We start from the raw sequence: 19,339 nt of genomic DNA on the forward strand, positions 1-19,339 counted from the left end.
TTCCAAGTGTTTTGTGATCACAGTATCAGCCTGAGTGTATCGGAGCACAGTTTTGCACCAACAGCAAGGGGAGGCGAAAAAAAGCACTATATACCCTATTCTTTAAGATATCACTTTGCACTGCAAATTTGAGGAACGCAACCACTTAGCAACTTGCAAATTGGTACTGCAATTTAAAGGCCTGTAGTGTCAGACTGGTAGTGCCTAACTGATTCAAGTGTTTTTGGAATGATTCTTGCAAAGACTGATTTATAAGAAAAACAAGAGATTGACAAACAGCATTTTGCTTTATATGCAGAAACGGGCAACTACAAGAGGGTGTCAAACAAGCTGTGAATGTCCCAGGAGGCTACAGAGTACCTCTGAGTATAAATCCAGATGCTCGCAGTACCTGTTCTTAGATGTCCGAAACCACTGTTCGCTGTATAACTGTATACCCTGTAAATATCACTTTTTATTGTGTATTTGAGGAACACAACCAATTACAAACTTCATTTGAATTGCTGTGCTATCAGAATATCAGTGTATAACTTTGCTGGGTATTGCAGTGTATGCTGGGTATCAAAAGGCCTTCAAACTTTTACAAAAGGCCGTCAAAGTTACAAAAAAATAGGTGTGCTCCTAACCCAATACTTGTCTTTTTAATTCTGTGCATCCAAATACTTGTAGTTAAAAGTTTTAAGAATTAAGCTTACTGTTTGTTGTTCTGTCCTAAACCAGCAGTTTGTCACCCAGATTTATTAAATAAACAGGGGGGGGGGGGGGGTCATCAGATTATTCTCCATTTTATTGTAACTGAGGTACCGTTCAGTCGAGCGAAAAATGTAAAGGGGTACTCGAGCTGAAACCTCCAGATAGAAGGGGTACAGTTTCAAAAAAAGGTTGAAAACCCCTGACCTACAGTATAAATGATCAGGAATAGATCAGGGAAATGCTGACTAATACAATACAATAGGATTTATTTGAAGTTGTTGAAGGGCACTGGTCTCTTAAACCCAGAAGTTCTGATAAACCCCTATGCCTCACTATATATTGATGGACATTACATAAGCAAATGAGATTACCTTTTTTTTTTTTTTTGGTATACCATGTTCCTAAATGTTTTCTGAGGAGAGTAAAAAATACATTAACTTTGATTCATGTACTCTTAAATGAATTAATGGTCCAGTTTATGGTAAACTGTGCATGCATGACTTAGAAACTCGGCTGTCAGCTAAGCAGAATATCTCAAAAACTGGCCTGAATTCGAAAATGCAGATTTCGGAACGTTATCTGAAAACCAGAGCAGCCCAGAAATTGGGATGTTATCAAAGCGGCCCAGAATTTGGGACGTTATCTAAAAACCAAAGCGGCCCAGAATTTGGGACGTTATCTAAAAACCAAAGCGGCCCAGAATTTTGGATGTTATCTGCAAACCAAATCGGCCCAGAATTTGGGACATTATCTGAAAAGTAAAGCGGCCCAGAATTTGCGACGTAAATGAAAACAGGGGCAGTCTATCTGTAAAACTGTGATTACATTAGAGATAAACTAATGTATCCTGTAACAAAACTGCAATAGCGTATATGTTTTATATTAAAATATATCGCAAAAACGATTATAGATATATGCTACTTGAAAGAAAAAAGTACACCACCACAGAAAGCCAATTCTTACATTCGTGCATAACATGATAATTTATATAAAGTAATTCCTCATAGTTTGTAATATCAGTACAGTGTAATACCACATTATATTTTAATGGTAAGGTTGTGAAAAGCAGAACACTCTCTCTGTATCTGATCACAATGTTAAAAATGCCAGCACGCTTTTCCACTCGTGTGACGACGTATTCATGTGACAGACATGGACCAATCAAAACGCGAGACTGTTATGCGGTTCCATCCCAAAAATCGGGCCTGTGTCATACCTCAAATTTGATCCGACACAGGTACCCGCCCGACAGCGTGATTTCCATTTCAATAAATAAACACATGATCAGATTAAACCGGGTACCCGACAGCGTGATTTCGATTTCAATAAATAAACACATTTTCAGCGTTTCCCCGGTTACAGGTAGAAACAGATTACCAGTAAATGACAGTATGAATGTTAATTGTATAAAATAAAGATGGAGTCACTTGCTATGATGTGAGTCAGTGCTAATCTGCCAATACAACACACAAACACAACAACGCCACAGTATCAAGGGACAGAGCTACTGGACACATTAACATAAAAACGAAAGAAAAAACAAAACATTAAAACAATACTAGAATGGTAATCATCCTAACAATGTTTACAAACGAGCGTCATCAATGATATATAATATATAAAAACCCAGCAGTACGTTTAAACTAGCCTTCAGCGAGCAGAGCTAAGGAAGCCGTGAAGTGAATGCGCTTGGCTCACCTCTTCTGTGCAGCTCCTGCAGGGGGATGGTGTCTCCTCCACCGTCGTACGGTAAATACAGATCGGAAGACATGTCCATGGTTCACAGAATGAGAAAGAAATGTTTCCCTGATTACAAAGCTAGTTCGATTTGCTCAGCAGCAGCAGCAGCACGTGACCCGGACTGCTGCTGGTTTACTGCCGCAGCTGACTGCTTCGAATGCTGCTGATGTCATCAGTGGGAAATGATTGCAGCCCCGGTTGCTATGGCTACAATCAGCTCTGCAAGAGGCACAACGCAAGACGGATCTTTAAGGATCAGTGTAACACTGGCTGACAGCTCAGGAGACTATTCTTGGCACAGGGGGTCGCGTAATGAACGTGCTCCGCAGTGAGATATTCGAAGCTATGCGCAATCCCCTCGCAAAAATTAGTGCTTTTGCACAAAAATGGATATTTTCCAACAGTTGCGCGAAGTTGGAAAATAGCATTTTTTTGCTCAATTCGCAAATGTGTTTGTGTCTCGCAAAACCACCTGAGCATTCAATACCAGTATAGCAGAAATGCACAAGAGCTACGAGTGAATGCGCAGAATTGGAACACTACACGACAATGTATAATGTAATGGAAACATTCTGCGCATTGCAAGCCTGTCACGCTTATTGCAAAACTCAACCATTTCATTCAAATTTGGCCTTCGGAGCAATTCAGATATTTTTGTGCTTAAGCATATGAAATGTGCACACATGCATACATTTTAATCTAATGTTTATCATTATCACAGGCATTAGCAGGGCTAATAAGCTAAATATTTAAATATATTGCTTGACAAACCTGGGGGGCAATTAATTCAATTTAAATAAAACAGGCTGAACGGGCAGTGGAATAAGAAAGGAGCACCTTTTATACATTTTACATTCAAAACGCAGAACAAATTTACCAATACAGTAATCAGCAGCCTAGCCTACTACTGTATACACAGTGTCTTTGATATTGAAATATACGTGAATGCAAGGTAAGGAGGTGCAAACTGTTGCTGTTACTGCCAGACCCGTAAACTGTACCGTATTACTGAGGGTTAAATATTAATTCATTTAGCTGCTTGAAGAGTTTCATATGCAATATTAAGCAGAGTACATTTTAAAACAAACTGTTAAGTTTGTTTTAAAATGGATGTCACCAAGGACCAAAGATGAGAGTCCCCGTCTTAAGCAATAACCTGACACCCCCCCCCCCCCCCGTGCCTCTATTTGGCCTTGAATCTCACTCTCTTTGGGGCTGTGCATCTCTCTTTGGGGCTGTGAATCTCTCTCTTTGTCCTTGAATCCCACTCTTTAGGACAGCCAACCCTTGGCATCTCTGTTTTGCATATAAAAGCTTGTTAATATTAGCTTGGATATTACCTCCTAAATGTCTGCAATATTATTATTATTATTATTTATTTCTTAGCAGACGCCCTTATCCAGGGCGACTTACAATCGCAAGCAAATACAAATACATTCAAGTGTTACAATATAAGTCATACAATAAGAACAAGAAATACAATAATTCTCAAGTGTGACAAACCACAATTCAATAATACAGCAGATAATAGTGAAAGTTACATCAGGATATGATTAAATAGTGATAGTTACATCAGGATATGATTAAGTACAAAATACTACAGATTAAACACGTGGCAGACAATATTCTGAGGTACAGGATTAAATGCAGTAAAATAGGGGGCAGATAAGAGCAAAATAAAGCATATTTAAATGAAGGGTGATAGTGTCCCAGGATACAACAGAGGAGTTCTACAGGTGCTGTTTGAAGAAGTGAGTCTTAAGGAGGCGCCGGAATGTGGTCAGGGACTGGGACTGCAATAGGGACTGCAATAATAACATATTAGGCTACTGACATAAATAAGTAAACCCATTGTACACTGTATTCCAAATATATGTCTGTAGGTCTCCTGTGGTTTATGTATATTTACAGCAAACAGTAAAACAGTCCCATCACAAGATGTTTTTAGTTCAGAATTGAAATTTGCTAAACGTCTTCTGTAATTCTCTGTCAGAACGCAAATCCTGCATTGTATTCTTACTAAGTATCGTCACAGACTCAATGTAGGCCGTGCACTTGAAAATGCAGGGCAGATTTGTAGTCCCAGTCCGTCACTGTATACTGCTGTATGTGTCTATTAAAGTAAAGCTTTCCTGCATACAGGTAGTTTAGTATCTGCCGGCTCGGTCTAGGTTACACACCGACGGTATGTATGATACCGTGCTGTACTCTGGATTCTGTTTTGGGAGATATTCTTTCAGCACAAAAGAAAGCTTGCTTGGGAAAGTGAAAGAACGATCATGATGGCAGCTTCCCTGTTTACTTTTTAAACGTGTATTAACACTAGTGCTGCTGCTGTCACAATCGTTCTTTTTAAACATGTATTAACACTAGTGCTGCTGCTATCACAATCGTTCTTTTTAAACGTGTATTAACACTAGTGCTGCTGCTGTCACAATCGTTCTTTTTAAACATGTATTAACACTAGTGCTGCTGCTGTCACAATCGTTCTTTTTAAACATGTATTAACACTAGTGCTGCTGCTATCACAATCGTTCTTTTTAAACATGTATTAACACTAGTGCTGCTGCTGTCACAATCGTTCTTTTTAAACATGTATTAACACTAGTGCTGCTGCTGTCACAATCGTTCTTTTTAAACATGTATTAACACTAGTGCTGCTGCTATCACAATCGTTCTTTTTAAACATGTATTAACACTAGTGCTGCTGCTGTCACAATCGTTCTTTTTAAACATGTATTAACACTAGTGCTGCTGCTGTCACAATCGTTCTTTTTAAACATGTATTAACACTAGTGCTGCTGCTGTCACAATCGTTCTTTGAATATAATCATTACGGAACCTTGTATGATCGCTGGGTGTTTTCCATTGCTGTAGTACCTCGAAAAGCGCCTGCATTTCACTTCAGTGATTGGGTCAGTGAGTGCTGGAGTGATGTGCGCGGAGTTAAGGCTTGCTTTTTTAAAAGCGTTATTTTGTGCCTCGCAAAACTGGTTTTGTGCTTGGCGCATAGTTTTTAACAAGGCAGGATGTCGCAAATTATCAGCAACTCCCGCCAAATTGCGCTTTGCATACATTATATTTGTGCACAGCGCAAAACGGATTGTGTCACTGTGATGGGGTGCCAGCTCGCCCCTATAATTTGTGGTGTTGTTATTATTTTTACTGTTTTCATTATGTTTTTTTTATTGTGATTCTTGTTTGGTTTGGGTTGGCAGGGAGGGGGTTAAATTCCTCCCTGTAAAAATACATGTGAGAATGTGGCTGGAGCCTTAAGTGCTTAACTGGGCTACAGCCACAGCCTATAAAAGGCAGGTGAAATCCTTTGTTAGGGAGGGTGGTTTAGAGTGGTTTGGTTTTGGAGAGACACAAAGTGAGTGTTGCCTGCAAAAGAGTGTGTAATATTATATATATATATATATATAACCTACAGTGTTTGTATATGAGGGTTAAAAACACAACATTGCCTGACAGATAACCTACAGTGAATAAAGTCTCATTCAACCACTCCTATCCCCAGACACAAACGTTGCCGCAAAAGTCAGAGACATTGTCTATTCATTTTGAGTAGTTTTCAATAAGAACAAACAGAATGTAAAAAAGTATCACGTTGTGAAGCAACACGGTTTGTGAAATTCAGCTTGGCAAGAAGGGAGTCCTGGGAGAGAATGCTACAGAAACAAAAATAAATACACAGGGGCGTTTTCTACTGCAAACAATGACTGGGACTACAATGGAAAGCAGCGCTGCTGTTGCTAAGCAACAGTACAGATTGAGATGATGTCATTCGGTTCTGGTCCAGTGGAAGCCTCCAGTGTACCCTCTCGATACAGATCAGTGAATATGCTGCTGTAGGGCTTCTCAATACTGGCAGATTCTCTGTGAGCTCATGTACTGTACTGCAGTAGACCTACATCCTGAAAGGCCTTGTATCGCCATGCAGACTGTCAGGAATTGTCCATTCATTTTAAAATCAATAAACTCTTCCTGGCAGTACAACCTGCCAGGCGTTTCACCTCCAATCACACCTTCTCAGAAGTTAACAAGTTACTGGTGCCATGACATCAACCAGGATGTAGCCATTAAAAGCTTTGCAATATCAGCTAGTGGAAGGACAACATGAGGCAATGCTACTAATCCATGAAAGGGGCACAGTCTTCAAGGTAACACTGTTCAGATCGCAGCCCAGATAGATCTGCATAAAAACAAATGGTTTCCATGCCAGGACTGAGCTGCTGTCAGAGCCCCTAGCCTGGGAGCCCTATCTTCCCAATGCTCTGTAATAAATCACGATTGCTTTACTTCAGTAAAAGGCAGAAACATGACTCTACAATCACAGTTTTTGTAACCTGTTCCATATTTTCCTTTTAAGAAAAGCCATCTGTTATAATATTATACTGGGAATGTATCCTGGGGTAATGAAGGGACACTTCCTAAGTGGAAGTGGAAACATCAGACTGTTTTACTACTGCATGATTTACACTTTAAAAGGAGTAATGCAACTTTCTACAATGGCTTTATAGCAAGTGCTCTGCAGCATCTCCTTACTCTTGCAGTGTCTCTTTACTCTTGCAGTACATTGGTACTCTAATGCGAAGTCTCTGGAATGGGGAGTCTGGGGATTGCTGCTTGTTTTACTTGTGTTTTTGTAAGAACTCTTGGAAAAAAGATTATTTCATCACAAGGGGATTCCTGGAATTGTGTGTATACATAATATTCTCTGTATCTCCACTAAGTTAGCATGTAAGTGTTAATACTAAAGCTTCAGTAATGATAACCCCTTCTCAGTCTGTAAACACAGACCCCAATGGACACTCCCTCCACATCGACACATTTCTCAAACAGCTTGTAAATCCCGGGATTTCAGGACCGATTTTTTTTTTAAAACCACGGGATCCCAGGATTAAGGAAACCTGTTTAATATAATAACAACAATGAAAGCAACAATACTGTTTTCTTATGTGTTTATTGAAGTATATCACAATGAACATCGAAGTTCTAACTAAACTAACACTGAACATTTAAACTCGGAAAGTAACAAATAAACATTACCGAGGCTACATGTGTAGGTCTACGCTAAAAAATTATAAACAGGTAAACATTATGCAACAATATTTTTTTTAATTCAACAAAAGAACGAAGAAAGTTCAATGCATCAGTTACCTCGTCTTTCAAATGACTACGTAACTTTGTGCACAAAATCCCTGCAGCTGAAAATCCCCTTTTGGACTGCCTGCTGGTGGTGTTGTTGTACTGGTAGCTGCAGCGCTCATGCTTTCCTGGATAGCCAAGTTTAGCTGCTCCTTCATGGTTAGAGATGGAGTCTCACTCTCAGCAGCGGCTGCCTGCTACTGCTGCTGCTGAACTTGGGCTGCTTTCTGGTTGTTGTTGTACTTCAGATTCAACAGACTTTGCATCATAAGGAGCCTTGGAGCTGGGGAGGCCGTCAGGCCGATGTGTGTGCGTCACTCACTCACTGCAGACAGACAGCAGTCAGCCCGCTCTGCTCAGCAAGTCAGCGCACAGTCACAGAATCACTGCCACAGTCAATTGTTTTCATTAACCACAATCCCAAAATCCCGGTATTTTATGTTTATAATCTCGGGATCTCGGGATTTGAGACTGGATTCTCAGCAAGATCTGAGTAAAAACTCTGGGGCTGCTTCAATACACCCTACACAGTGTATAATTCTCAATTTTACACATATATTAGTATTTCTTTGGTGTCTGTTACCTGCCGTTTAATAGCCTAGCCTTGGGGTTGCTTGATCAGTATGGTTTACAGTGTGTTGGTTTACAATCCACAAATAAAGTTTCAGCGATTTGGAGATCAGCTTCCCCATCCTTTGAAACCTGTATGCCCCTATGTGCTGCTATCTAAATAGGCATGTTTGTGTGACTACAGCGGTAGGTTATAAATGGCACATTCAAGCTTTGTGATAACCCATGAAGCGAAATAGAAACAAAACAAGTATGTTAACAGCATACATCTGACACTATTCTGTAAATGAAAAGCGTTCGGATCAGATCCCCAGGACCCACATGTAAACTGCGAGCCATACCACATACAGACAGGCAAGACACGCCCCTCCATAAATCCCTCGATTCTGATGCACGCGTGAGCAAGTTCTATCACAATTAGATAAGCAGCTGCATAGACAAAGCGAAATAAAACCGGAATGTAAAAACAGACAGAGAGACTTAGAGGCCTATTCTCTAAGCTGATGCTAATCAAGTTTCACTGCATGAGCAGTGCTTTGAACTGTCAGTGTTCACGCTAGGCCGCGCCATTGCGCCAATGCCCCCCTGAAATAAAAAATGTCCCGCTGAATTTCTCAATGCGCCCGTATGTCCCCCTTCCCAGCCGAGACGCAATACCAATACGCAGTATATGAATGCATTTTGTATTAACATGACATGTCTGACGACAGGCTAATCTTTTTTACTTGTCTGTTTACACTTGTGTTTTCATAATTAAACTGCCGTGCTTTTATTCTCCAGTCCAGTAGAATGCGCTCACACCCTCCCTGGCTAGTCAGTTTCACAGTAAAGCCTGGATGACAACATCAGGCTTGTTAACAACATGGCTCGGCGCAAATATAACCTTGTATCCCTGTTACACCCGACCATTACTTCTGGAAGAATAAGTAATCAGCTTCGGCAGTGACTGCTGAAATGCAGGCTATTATATTTGTGCTTAAAAATACCGTGAAATTACTCCGCTGTTAACTTATCTATTTTCTAGACAAAATATCTGTCTGATGTTTGGAGATATGGAGTGATCTAGGAAGTGAATGGGAGAAGTTTGATCTTGTGCGTACTGCAATACGGTTTATAGACGATGTGCAGTAGATTTCTGAAACGAAAACCGCATCAATTTAAAAAAAAAAAAAAAAAAAGACTGCGGTAATGTTATAAAATATGTGAAATGTGTATTTTCTATGACAAAAAATGCTAAAATTATGTCCCAAAATAATTCAGTATGTGTTGAGCACCAACTGTCTCTTGGCAATTTCACCAGTAGGCCTATAACGACATGATAAAAAATAAATAAATTCTATATATATATATATAAATTTATTAAGTGTAGGTGATTTTATACAACACTTTATATAATACATCTGCATTGAGATAACCCCACTGGAATCGGAATAAAGGAAATCATTATGTAATACAGTTCACGTGCAGTCACGGTTTTGGTAAGTAGCATTTTCAAAACCATATTATGTGCAGTATTAAAATATAGCAAATCCACAAAACCAACGAAATACATATTGTATAGCTGACATTTAATTGTTAGTGTTCTGTGTAACACGGGCCATCGTTTAACCTTGAAATTCAATACAGTACCTTAAGCATATATACGCGTTTATCATATCAACATGTGTTGGAAAAATAAAGCAAAAATTGCTTTGAAAACTGTTCAAAATATTTACTTGGGGGCCAAAAATGAAAAATGTCAAAAAAATGCCATTTTTGATATGGCAATTGTCAAAATAAAGCGGCAGCTGGAAGGTAAGAATTTATTTTATGGTAACATTTTAAAAAACTAAAAGCCTAGTCTAACTCATTTTATTTCCTGTGTGCGTTCGTGCCTGCAAATCGATATTTATTTTTTTCAGTGACCCGATTAAAGTTTATTAAGTACTATTGGTTCATTTCTAAATACATAATGTATGGCCAATAAAAATACATGATTGCCATTTGGTATCACCGCATAGTCCTGTGTCATTTCTGAGTGACTGAGTTTAGCACGGAGGCTTCGTTGATTTTAATTAATTAGTAAATTACAATAAAATAATGTTGATGTTTCCAACAACTAGAAACCTGTTTGAGGGACTATTTTTATCCAAAAGTAATATATTTTTTTCCATTATAATACTGTAACTTTTATAATTTTATCCATCACACACTCCACGGCTTGTGTGTTTTGTTGTATCATGTTATTGTACAAACCTTTTTTTCTGTTTTCATTTTATTATGACTGTATCTCAGATGGGGGTACGCGGTGGACTACTTTTTTGGAAAGGGGTATGGAGCTTAAAAAGATTGAAAACCCCTGTTCTAATGTGATCAGGTACTCAGTGATACACCAGCATCACTTTGACACATTTCCCAATATTTTCCCAAAAAGTGACAGTGAGTAGTGTAGACACCTTGGTTGTATCTACAGCTTTACAGTTTTATTTTTTGTTCTTCAGAAACAAAAGGTCAGTAAACTCTGCTGGCATATTTAAAAACAAACAAACATAAGAAATGGTGGTTGGTTCTGAATTATCAAACACACTGACCCCCTCACCAAAGAAAATGTCCCCCTAAAATTTAGAGTGGGGGCCACATTGACCCTCAGTCTGTAAGTCCTGGAGCAAACACTGGAACTGTGCATTGCCAAGGAGGTTGAAGGAGGGTAAAAGCTTGCTACTTGCCTTGTTCAGCACATGGGCTAGCTTCCTCAGAAGATATAAATCGATACTGTTTTGTTCAGGATGACGGTAGACAAATCTTTGCCAGTTACTATGCTGACAGCAATGTAACTCAATCTCTATTAACATGAGCAGACTGCCTGTCAACATCAGGGTCTGAAGAAAGAGGGTTTAAGCAGCGAGAGTCTGCTGTAGGGAATGAACGCCCCGCCAGAAACCTTTTGAGAGGCAAACACAATTGCCACATTATATAAACTTGGCATGTATAACGCACAAAAATTAGATGGGCTGAGTTTTGGCAAGTATGTTCTGAATTACGTTTTCTTTATTTGTTTTCATGAAGCAAAAATTCTAAAAGCTACAGTATATTCTAAAAGCAACATTCTAAAAGCTACACTCTATTTGTGTGTGTTTTGTGGGACGGTGAGGGGGGCAAGTAGGATTTCATGAAGGACAAGTAGCTTTTTCTAGCATTTTGTCCCATGGACAAGAAGTTTTTTTCAAAAATTGCACACCCCTGAAGATGGTCAAAGTTTTCATCACAAACGAATACAATACGTGTTTCAAACATCATTCTTTTCTAATCTGACCCGGTCCGGAATTAAGTCAGCGACGGTTGCTATGTGATGTAATCACTCGCGCTCAGTCTCGAGGCATCGGCGGCACTCATTCCTTTTGATTGATAGTTCATTGTTGTCCAGTGATTATATCGACAACACAGAATGGCATTGCGTTTTATTGTTTCTATAATACAATATTATTGCTATCATAATGAGTCAAAAGGGAAATGTCTGATCTGTTTGACACAGCGGGTGGAGAACGGAAGAAATGAAAACACAGCGAGACAGCCAGGAGGGATGCACTTGCAGAAGAAACTAATAATATTGCTTATGCCCAGGTACAAGCATTTATACATGCTCTACAGAAAAGGTGCCATAGATTTGAAAACGAGATTTAGGCTCATGTGTATGGTTGTGCTGTGCGTTTTCGGGTTTCAATTTGACCCTATTTCGACTTTAGATTCATTTCTTTAAATTCTGGTTTAGTTTTAAAGGTCTACCAGTAATTAAAACATCCAACAATTCATGTTGGTGGTTATATAGAGAGTAGTTTGAAAAGATTCTAAAAATTATATAGCAGAACTCAAATAATGTAATATAATGAACATTACCTATTTTTAAACTAATACTATGACGAATTCATATCAGGAAATATCTATAATAAATACACAAATTCATACAGTTACCATATGTACCAAATCCTCTATTGTGAAAATGTAGATGTAGATGCCAAAAATACATCACACTTTGATAATGTTCTTTATTGAAGGTACCACAATTTGATGGGTGCGGATCAGCAGTCAAATGTTCATACTTTGCCAGTTCGATGTACTTACCCACTCTTCTATATCCAGGGTCATACGGTGCCAGTAAAACCCTGCTGAAAATGGCTTCTCTAGTTTTAACTATGCCACTGTGACCACCCACTGCTGAAGCATGAAATTCTCTGAACACTTCCAGCCACTCTCTACCAAGAACTCTTTGTTTTCCATTTTTGGTGATATGATAGAGCCTTCCATCTTCTACACAACATAAATAAACAATTATAGAAATGGCAAGAACAATTTTAACAACAACAAAACGGATATAGCCGTTTGTTTACATTCCATTTTGTAGCGATGTACTCGTGGAAATGAGAATACAAAACGAGTCAATGATAGGACGGCGGTTCTGGAAAGAGTTCATAAAACTACACTTTACTGGTCGTTAACACTACGACACTATCTGTCTGTATGTAATATAAAACAAATTATTACATGTGCAGTAAAATGTAACTTCACAAAAAGACGTGCTTTTTCATCCAAAAAAAATTAGGTAGCAGTTTTTGATGACCATCCTCGGTATTAAGAAAAAAAAATAATAATAAATAAAAAAAAAAATATGGGCATGTGCAGTGCAGGGTGGAAAGAGTCTGGGCATGTGCAGTGCAGGGAGGAAAGAGTCTGGGCATGTGCAGTGCAGGGAGGAAAGAGTCTGGGCATGTGCAGTGCAGGATGGAAAGAGTCTGGGCATGTGCAGTGCAGGATGGAAAGAGTCTGGGCATGTGCAGTGCAGGATGGAAAGAGTCTGGGCATGTGCAGTGCAGGGAGGAAAGAGTCTGGGCATGTGCAGTGCAGGGAGGAAAGAGTCTGGGCATGTGCAGTGCAGGCTGGAAAGAGTCTGGGCATGTGCAGTGCAGGCTGGAAAGAGTCTGGGCATGTGCAGTGCAGGCTGGAAAGAGTCTGGGCATGTGCAGTGCAGGCTGGAAAGAGTCTGGGCATGTGCAGTGCAGGCTGGAAAGAGTCTGGGCATGTGCAGTGCAGGCTGGAAAGAGTCTGGGCATGTGCAGTGCAGGCTGGAAAGAGTCTGGGCATGTGCAGTGCAGGATGGAAAGAGTCTGGGCATGTGCAGTGCAGGATGGAAAGAGTCTGGGCATGTGCAGTGCAGGGAGGAAAGAGTCTGGGCATGTGCAGTGCAGGGAGGAAAGAGTCTGGGCATGTGCAGTGCAGGATGGAAAGAGTCTGGGCATGTGCAGTGCAGGATGGAAAGAGTCTGGGCATGTGCAGTGCAGGATGGAAAGAGTCTGGGCATGTGCAGTGCAGGCTGGAAAGAGTCTGGGCATGTGCAGTGCAGGCTGGAAAGAGTCTGGGCATGTGCAGTGCAGGATGGAAAGAGTCTGGGCATGTGCAGTGCAGGCTGGAAAGAGTCTGGGCATAAAATGATATTTAAGGTGGCAAAATACAGTATTAGAGGCATACTAATTGAAATGTACTGTTAGAATTACTGTTTTAAAATGTCACATTGCTTAAATATGCATTTATATGGAAAGATTAGGCAATGTTATACATGAAAATCAATAGATTTCTTTTTCTAACATTTTTGTCGTATGCAAATGTTGGTATTAGTTTGGCAAATGGAAGGTTCTTTTTGTACATGAAAAGGGTCAAAACATACCTGTGTACAGCTACTGGGGATGACAGGTTGGGCGATCTTTTGGTTATTGTGAGCTAACTAGCAAAGCAAAAACATTAGACTTACAGGCTGGTGTTGACAAATTTGCCAAGACGAAAGCGAGACTCTAAACTTTGCTACATATTTCTGCTTTTGACAGTCACAGGAATGTGGTGCTTATTTATCAGTTTATGTTCATTAGTTTGATATTTTTATATATTTATTCTTTGTGAGAAGCAGGTGAAATGTATCAAACTTAACTCAAGGTTGCAAGCATGTATCAAATCTGGCGAGATGTATTCGGATGTACGCTCTAAAATAAAGAGTTAGACTGCATTCTTAGCCCTGGCTCTTTCTGTAAAGCCCATGCATGACAATGTTTTTTCAGTGATCTTTGAGTAGTCTAATGCCCCTAGCTGCTACTGTAAAACAATTTAAAAAATGATGTTATAGTGCTATTTGTCTGATGTAACACAAGTTACAGTATGTAACTGTGAAAGGTTTACTTCACTGGGATATTGGAAGCTGGCAGCAGAGCAATTTGCTTAGCGTTAAAGCCTTTCCCCACTTTTAAAACACAAACTTTTCAGGGAAAACGACCACTGTAACGTTACACACTTCATTACTATTAAAGTGACACGTAATAAAATGACATTTCCGAGTGTGTTATGAGCCAGTGCCATGCTGTAAAAATACTGGCATTGCACATATTTTAAGAATAAGAACAATATTGACAAAGCGTAGCACATTTGTTTGTTTGGTTTTTTTTAAAGGAAAAAACAAACTCCTGTTGTTGCAGAACAACTGGAAGTAGGAGCGCTTGAATGAACCTCCCGAGGTATTAATGAGAAGCTTTGTAACATCAACGCTTGGTTCTCTCTTCTAAAAACAGGAGCATACTTTGCAAATATGGCCCTAAATCTTTACAGAAAGGCCTAGTTAGGCTAGATGGATCAGTGCTGCTTACCGGATGAAGCTTCTCCATCTAATAAGATGTCATCTTCTGAGGTGTGGAAGTCCATGATGAGGCCGGCTCCATCGAGAAGCTCCTCGTCGCTGCTGGCACTTGCTATGCTGTTGTAACTGTTTCGGTAATACCCTCTGTTGAAAAGCTGCTCCGACTCCATTTAGCTACTTGATAACCTAAAACAAAACACAAAGGTTACTGGTTTACCTACAGCAATAGAACTAGGGAAACACACTTGTAATTTTACAGTACAACACTAACAACTAGTTTACCAGACAACATTTACAGCAGCAGTACAGTAGTGGTCGTTACAACAAGGACATTGCTGCTTCAGAGAGGGTATAGTGCCTAACTCCCGGAGCAGGATTATGGCAGATTTGATCAAAGTGCTTTAAAGTCTAAAAGGAGTTGACTAGTACAGCACAGAGCCCAGGAGCAGTAGACACAGTTAGATATTGAATAGGGTCTGACTGAGGTGAGTAGGGTGGGGGACACTCCCAGGAGCAGTAGATACAGTTAGATATTGAATAGGGTCTGACTGTGGTGAGTAGGGTGGGGGACGCTCCCAGGAGCAGTAGACACAGTTAGATATTGAATAGGGTCTGACTGAGGTGAGTAGGGTGGGGGACGCTCCCAGGAGCAGTAGACACAGTTAGATATTGAATAGGGTCTGACTGAGGCGAGTAGGGTGGATGACACTTTTCTACACAGTGGTGAGTACTCAAAGAAACGAAAGAAGTTATTTACAAACTGCTAACCAAGATCATGCAACAGTCTCGACACAGGGGTTGTACCGACAGATTGGAGAATTGCAAACTTAATATCGATCCACAAGAGAGACCAAATCAGGGGCTCCTGAGTGGCGCATCCAGTGAAGGTGCACCGCGTGGAGTGCAGGATGCACTCTATAGTCTGGACGTCGCCAGTTCGAGTCCAGGCTATTCCTTTGCCGACCGAGGACGGGAGTTCACAGGGGGCGGCTCTCAATTGGCCGAGCGTCGCCCGGGGGTGGGGGAGGGAGGGCTAGGTCAGCCAGGGTGTCCTCTGCTCACCGCGTACCAGCGACCCCTGTGGTCTGGCCAGGCACCTGCGGGCTTGCTTGTAAGCGGCCAAGGGCTGCATTGTCCTCCGACGCTGTAGCTCTGGGTGGCTGCATTGTGAGTCTGCAGTGTGTAAAGATGCGGTCGGCTGACGACACACTTCGGAGGACAGCGTGTGTTCATCTTTGCCCCTCCCAAGTCAGCGCAGGGGTGGTAGCGGTGGGCTGAGCCTAAAAATAATTGGGCATTACTAAATTGGGGAGAAAACAATTAAAATAATTGCCGACCACTAAATTAAAAATAAATAAATAAAACAACAAGAGACGAAACCGAACCAAGTAACTACAGACCAATAAGCGTCTGTTATATGCAAACTGATCCAGAATGGAAAATTACTTATATGGTAACAGTATCTTGGGAGATAGTCAGCATGGTTTTAGGAAAGGGAGATTCTGTCTAACTAACCTGCTTGATTTTTTGAGGATGCATCATCGACAATGGATAACTGCAAAGCATATGACATGGTTTATTAAGATTTCCAGAAAGTTTCTCCAGAAAGTTCCATATAAAAGATTAATTCTCAAACTGAACACGGTAGAGATTCAAGGAAATGCATGCACCCGGATTAGGGAGTGGTTAGCATGTAGAAAACAGAAAGTACTGATTGGAGGAGAAACCTCAAAATGGAGCGAGGTAACCAGTGGAGTACCACAGGGATCAGTATTAGGTCCTCTGCTATTCCTAATCTACATAGCAAGCAAACTTGTTAAATTTGCAGACGTAAAATAGGAGGAGTGGCAAACACCATTGCAGCAGGGTCCCCTCATCTCCTCCCATGGCTTCTCATATCATTTTTACGCTGACGATGCCCAGATCTTCCTCTCCTTTCCCCCCTCTGACCCAGATGTCTCCTTCTGTATCACGACCTGTCTCTCAGCCTCCTGGATGCACTCACATCATCTTAAACTCAACCTCTCCAAATCAGACCTCCTTTTCTTCCTCCCTCTTCCTCCCCCACCGCTGAGCTCTCTATTCCTCTTGAATCCACCATCCTCTCTCCCTCATCCTCCAAAAACCTTGACCCCTCCCTCTCCTACTCTCAGCACATCTCTACTCTGGCACACTCATGTCGCTTCTTCCTCAGCAACATATGCAGAATTCACCCCTTCCTCACCAACTACCCCACGCAGCTCCTAGTTCAGGCTCTGGTACTGTCCCGTTTTGACTACTGCAGCTCCCTCCTGGCTGGCCTCTCTGCCTCTGCTATCCGTCCACTCCAGCTCATTCAAAACTCTGTTACTCGCCTTGTCTTTTCCCTTCCTCGTTTCTCCCACGCTACGCCGCTGCTCCGCTCCCTCCACTGGCTCCCTATCACTGCTCGCATCCAATTCAAAACTCTTGTACTTGCCTATCGCTGCCTTGATCTTTCTACTCCCTCCTATTTCCAGACTATCGTTTCTCCCTACACCCCCTCTGCTCCTCCACCACCGGCAGATTAGCTGTACCCCCCTCTGCTCCCCCGCTCCCTGAGCCCGCTCCTTCTCCACCCTTGCCCCTCAGTGGTGGAACTACCTACCAGTGACCACCTTCCGGTGCATCCACCTTCCACCTTCTTATAGGTATCTGTATTCACGTTTTTTGCAATTGCTCTTATTGAAATCTTTCTCATCCATTTATTGTACTTACTAGTGCTCTTACTAGACTTTACTCGTATAAGCAAATATTTTTACTAAGTTAACTGTAATTATTTACTGCACTCTTTATTTTGCTCTTATTTGATTTATCTGCTACTGACTTTATTGTACTTTATAACTGCTCTTATCTGTAATGTGATTGTGTAATGTGATATTGTGTAATGTGATATTCTGTAATGTACTTGATTTTACTTTTAAAAGGTATCTGTATTCACATTATTGTAATTGCTCTTAATTGAAATTGTTCTTATCCCTTTATGGTACTTATTACGTGCTCTAACATTTTTACCAAGTTAACTGCTCTTAAATGTAATTTACTGTATTCTTTATTTTGCTCTTATTTGAATTTGATCTTACTTTACTGATTTTATTCTATCTGTAATGTGGTATTGTGTAATGTGATGTTTTGCAATGCGATACGTTGTACTGTGATATTTTGTAACTGTTATATATGTACATGTTGTTGCTGAGTTCTTACCTGAACCAACCTTTTTCTGGGGCCAGCTTCACAATGCACTTCTAGAACTATGCAGGCCCTCAGTTAGCAAGCTATCTACCGGTTTCACAAAACAACACTGCATTTCAAGACAGACCCTTCTTATCATGCACAGCAGTAGTGAATAAGAAACACTTACAACGATATCCTATCAGTCGAAGATTTCAGGTGAATATGCATGGCTGTAAAACAGCTGCAAGGCCACTGTCAATATAATAGCGACCCCTGCTGGATAGTCACTGTTCTGCAATACAGTTGGTGGTTTTCTACCTTTAACTAACTATTTTGATATTTTAATATACTGTAAGCTCATTTCCACACCGACAGGAAATGTTTCACTGCATTGCAAGATTATATACTGTATTCAATTTAAAATAAGGCCTTCATTCTCAGAATTCCAAAACAACAACAACACTGACCTATACAATAGTATGCGTTTATGGAGGTGTAACAGTTCAGAATTTCATGACATTAACACTACATCAAGTAAAGAGTTCATTGCACATCCCCACGTACCATACACAAAATGGGATGTCCAAAATATAGGTGCAGTAGGCCTAGAACCTAGAACTTATTGCTGAGGAGTCACTGGGCTCCATTGAGAGCCGATTCAGCTACTAGGAACAATAAGCATTGCTGGACCAAATGATTCATTCAGAACCTTTATGTTCTTCTAGTATTGACTGTACTGTACGTGGCAAGACAATCAGAAGAGACACATTTGTGAACAAAAGCAAAGGCACACTATAGTACTGCATACAGCAGATGTTTATATTCTGGCGCACTGTTTAGACTGTCTTATTCATTTTAAATAATCCTCAACTACTGTAATTTGCAATTTAAAAAGCTGGCTTTTCATAGCCTGATTCAGTGAATACTTACTTAGCAGACATTGCATCAAACAGATCCTCTCACTACACTAGGCACATTGTTCCAGCTAAATGGCACAGGCTGCTAAAGCTGTGCAGAGATAAGAAATGGAACACTACATTTAGTGCATAATCACACTACAGTACTGCCCCAGTAATGCAATCAATGGGCCAAATCAAAGGGTGTCTTGAAGGTTCCTAATGAACACTATTCTATACAAGTATTTCCTATGCAAAAGTGATTCCTGCTTTCTTTTCTGAATTCATTTTTTTAAGTTTCAACGTGTGCCTTGCAGTTCTACGGAGTTTGACATTATATTTGACATTATATAAGCACTTTAACTTCACTGATTAAGACACCTATGCTGGGACACACAATTCACTTTGCAAGCTGCCACATTAATGGAATAGAACATAGAATACATCA

At 40.5% G+C, this 19,339-nt stretch overlaps 1 protein-coding gene across 2 annotated transcripts in view; it reads right to left on the reverse strand.

The window, feature by feature from the left end:
- LOC117408827 (H(+)/Cl(-) exchange transporter 3-like) overlaps positions 1–19,339 on the reverse strand; it is a 72,395-nt gene that overhangs the window by 49,214 nt on the left and 3,842 nt on the right. Inside the window, exon 2 of one of the 2 annotated variants that reach the window (XM_034014165.3) lies at positions 14,814–14,989. In XM_034014165.3, the coding sequence (XP_033870056.2) occupies positions 14,814–14,973 (160 nt within the window). In that variant the 5' untranslated portion in view covers positions 14,974–14,989. Of the gene's footprint in view, positions 1–2,391; positions 2,615–14,813; positions 14,990–19,339 lie in introns of those variants that run through there. The other variant, XM_034014166.3, reaches the window with a different exon arrangement.

Source organism: Acipenser ruthenus, chromosome 2, assembly GCF_902713425.1.
Source record: "Acipenser ruthenus chromosome 2, fAciRut3.2 maternal haplotype, whole genome shotgun sequence".
In the NCBI taxonomy this organism is placed as follows: domain Eukaryota; kingdom Metazoa; phylum Chordata; class Actinopteri; order Acipenseriformes; family Acipenseridae; genus Acipenser; species Acipenser ruthenus.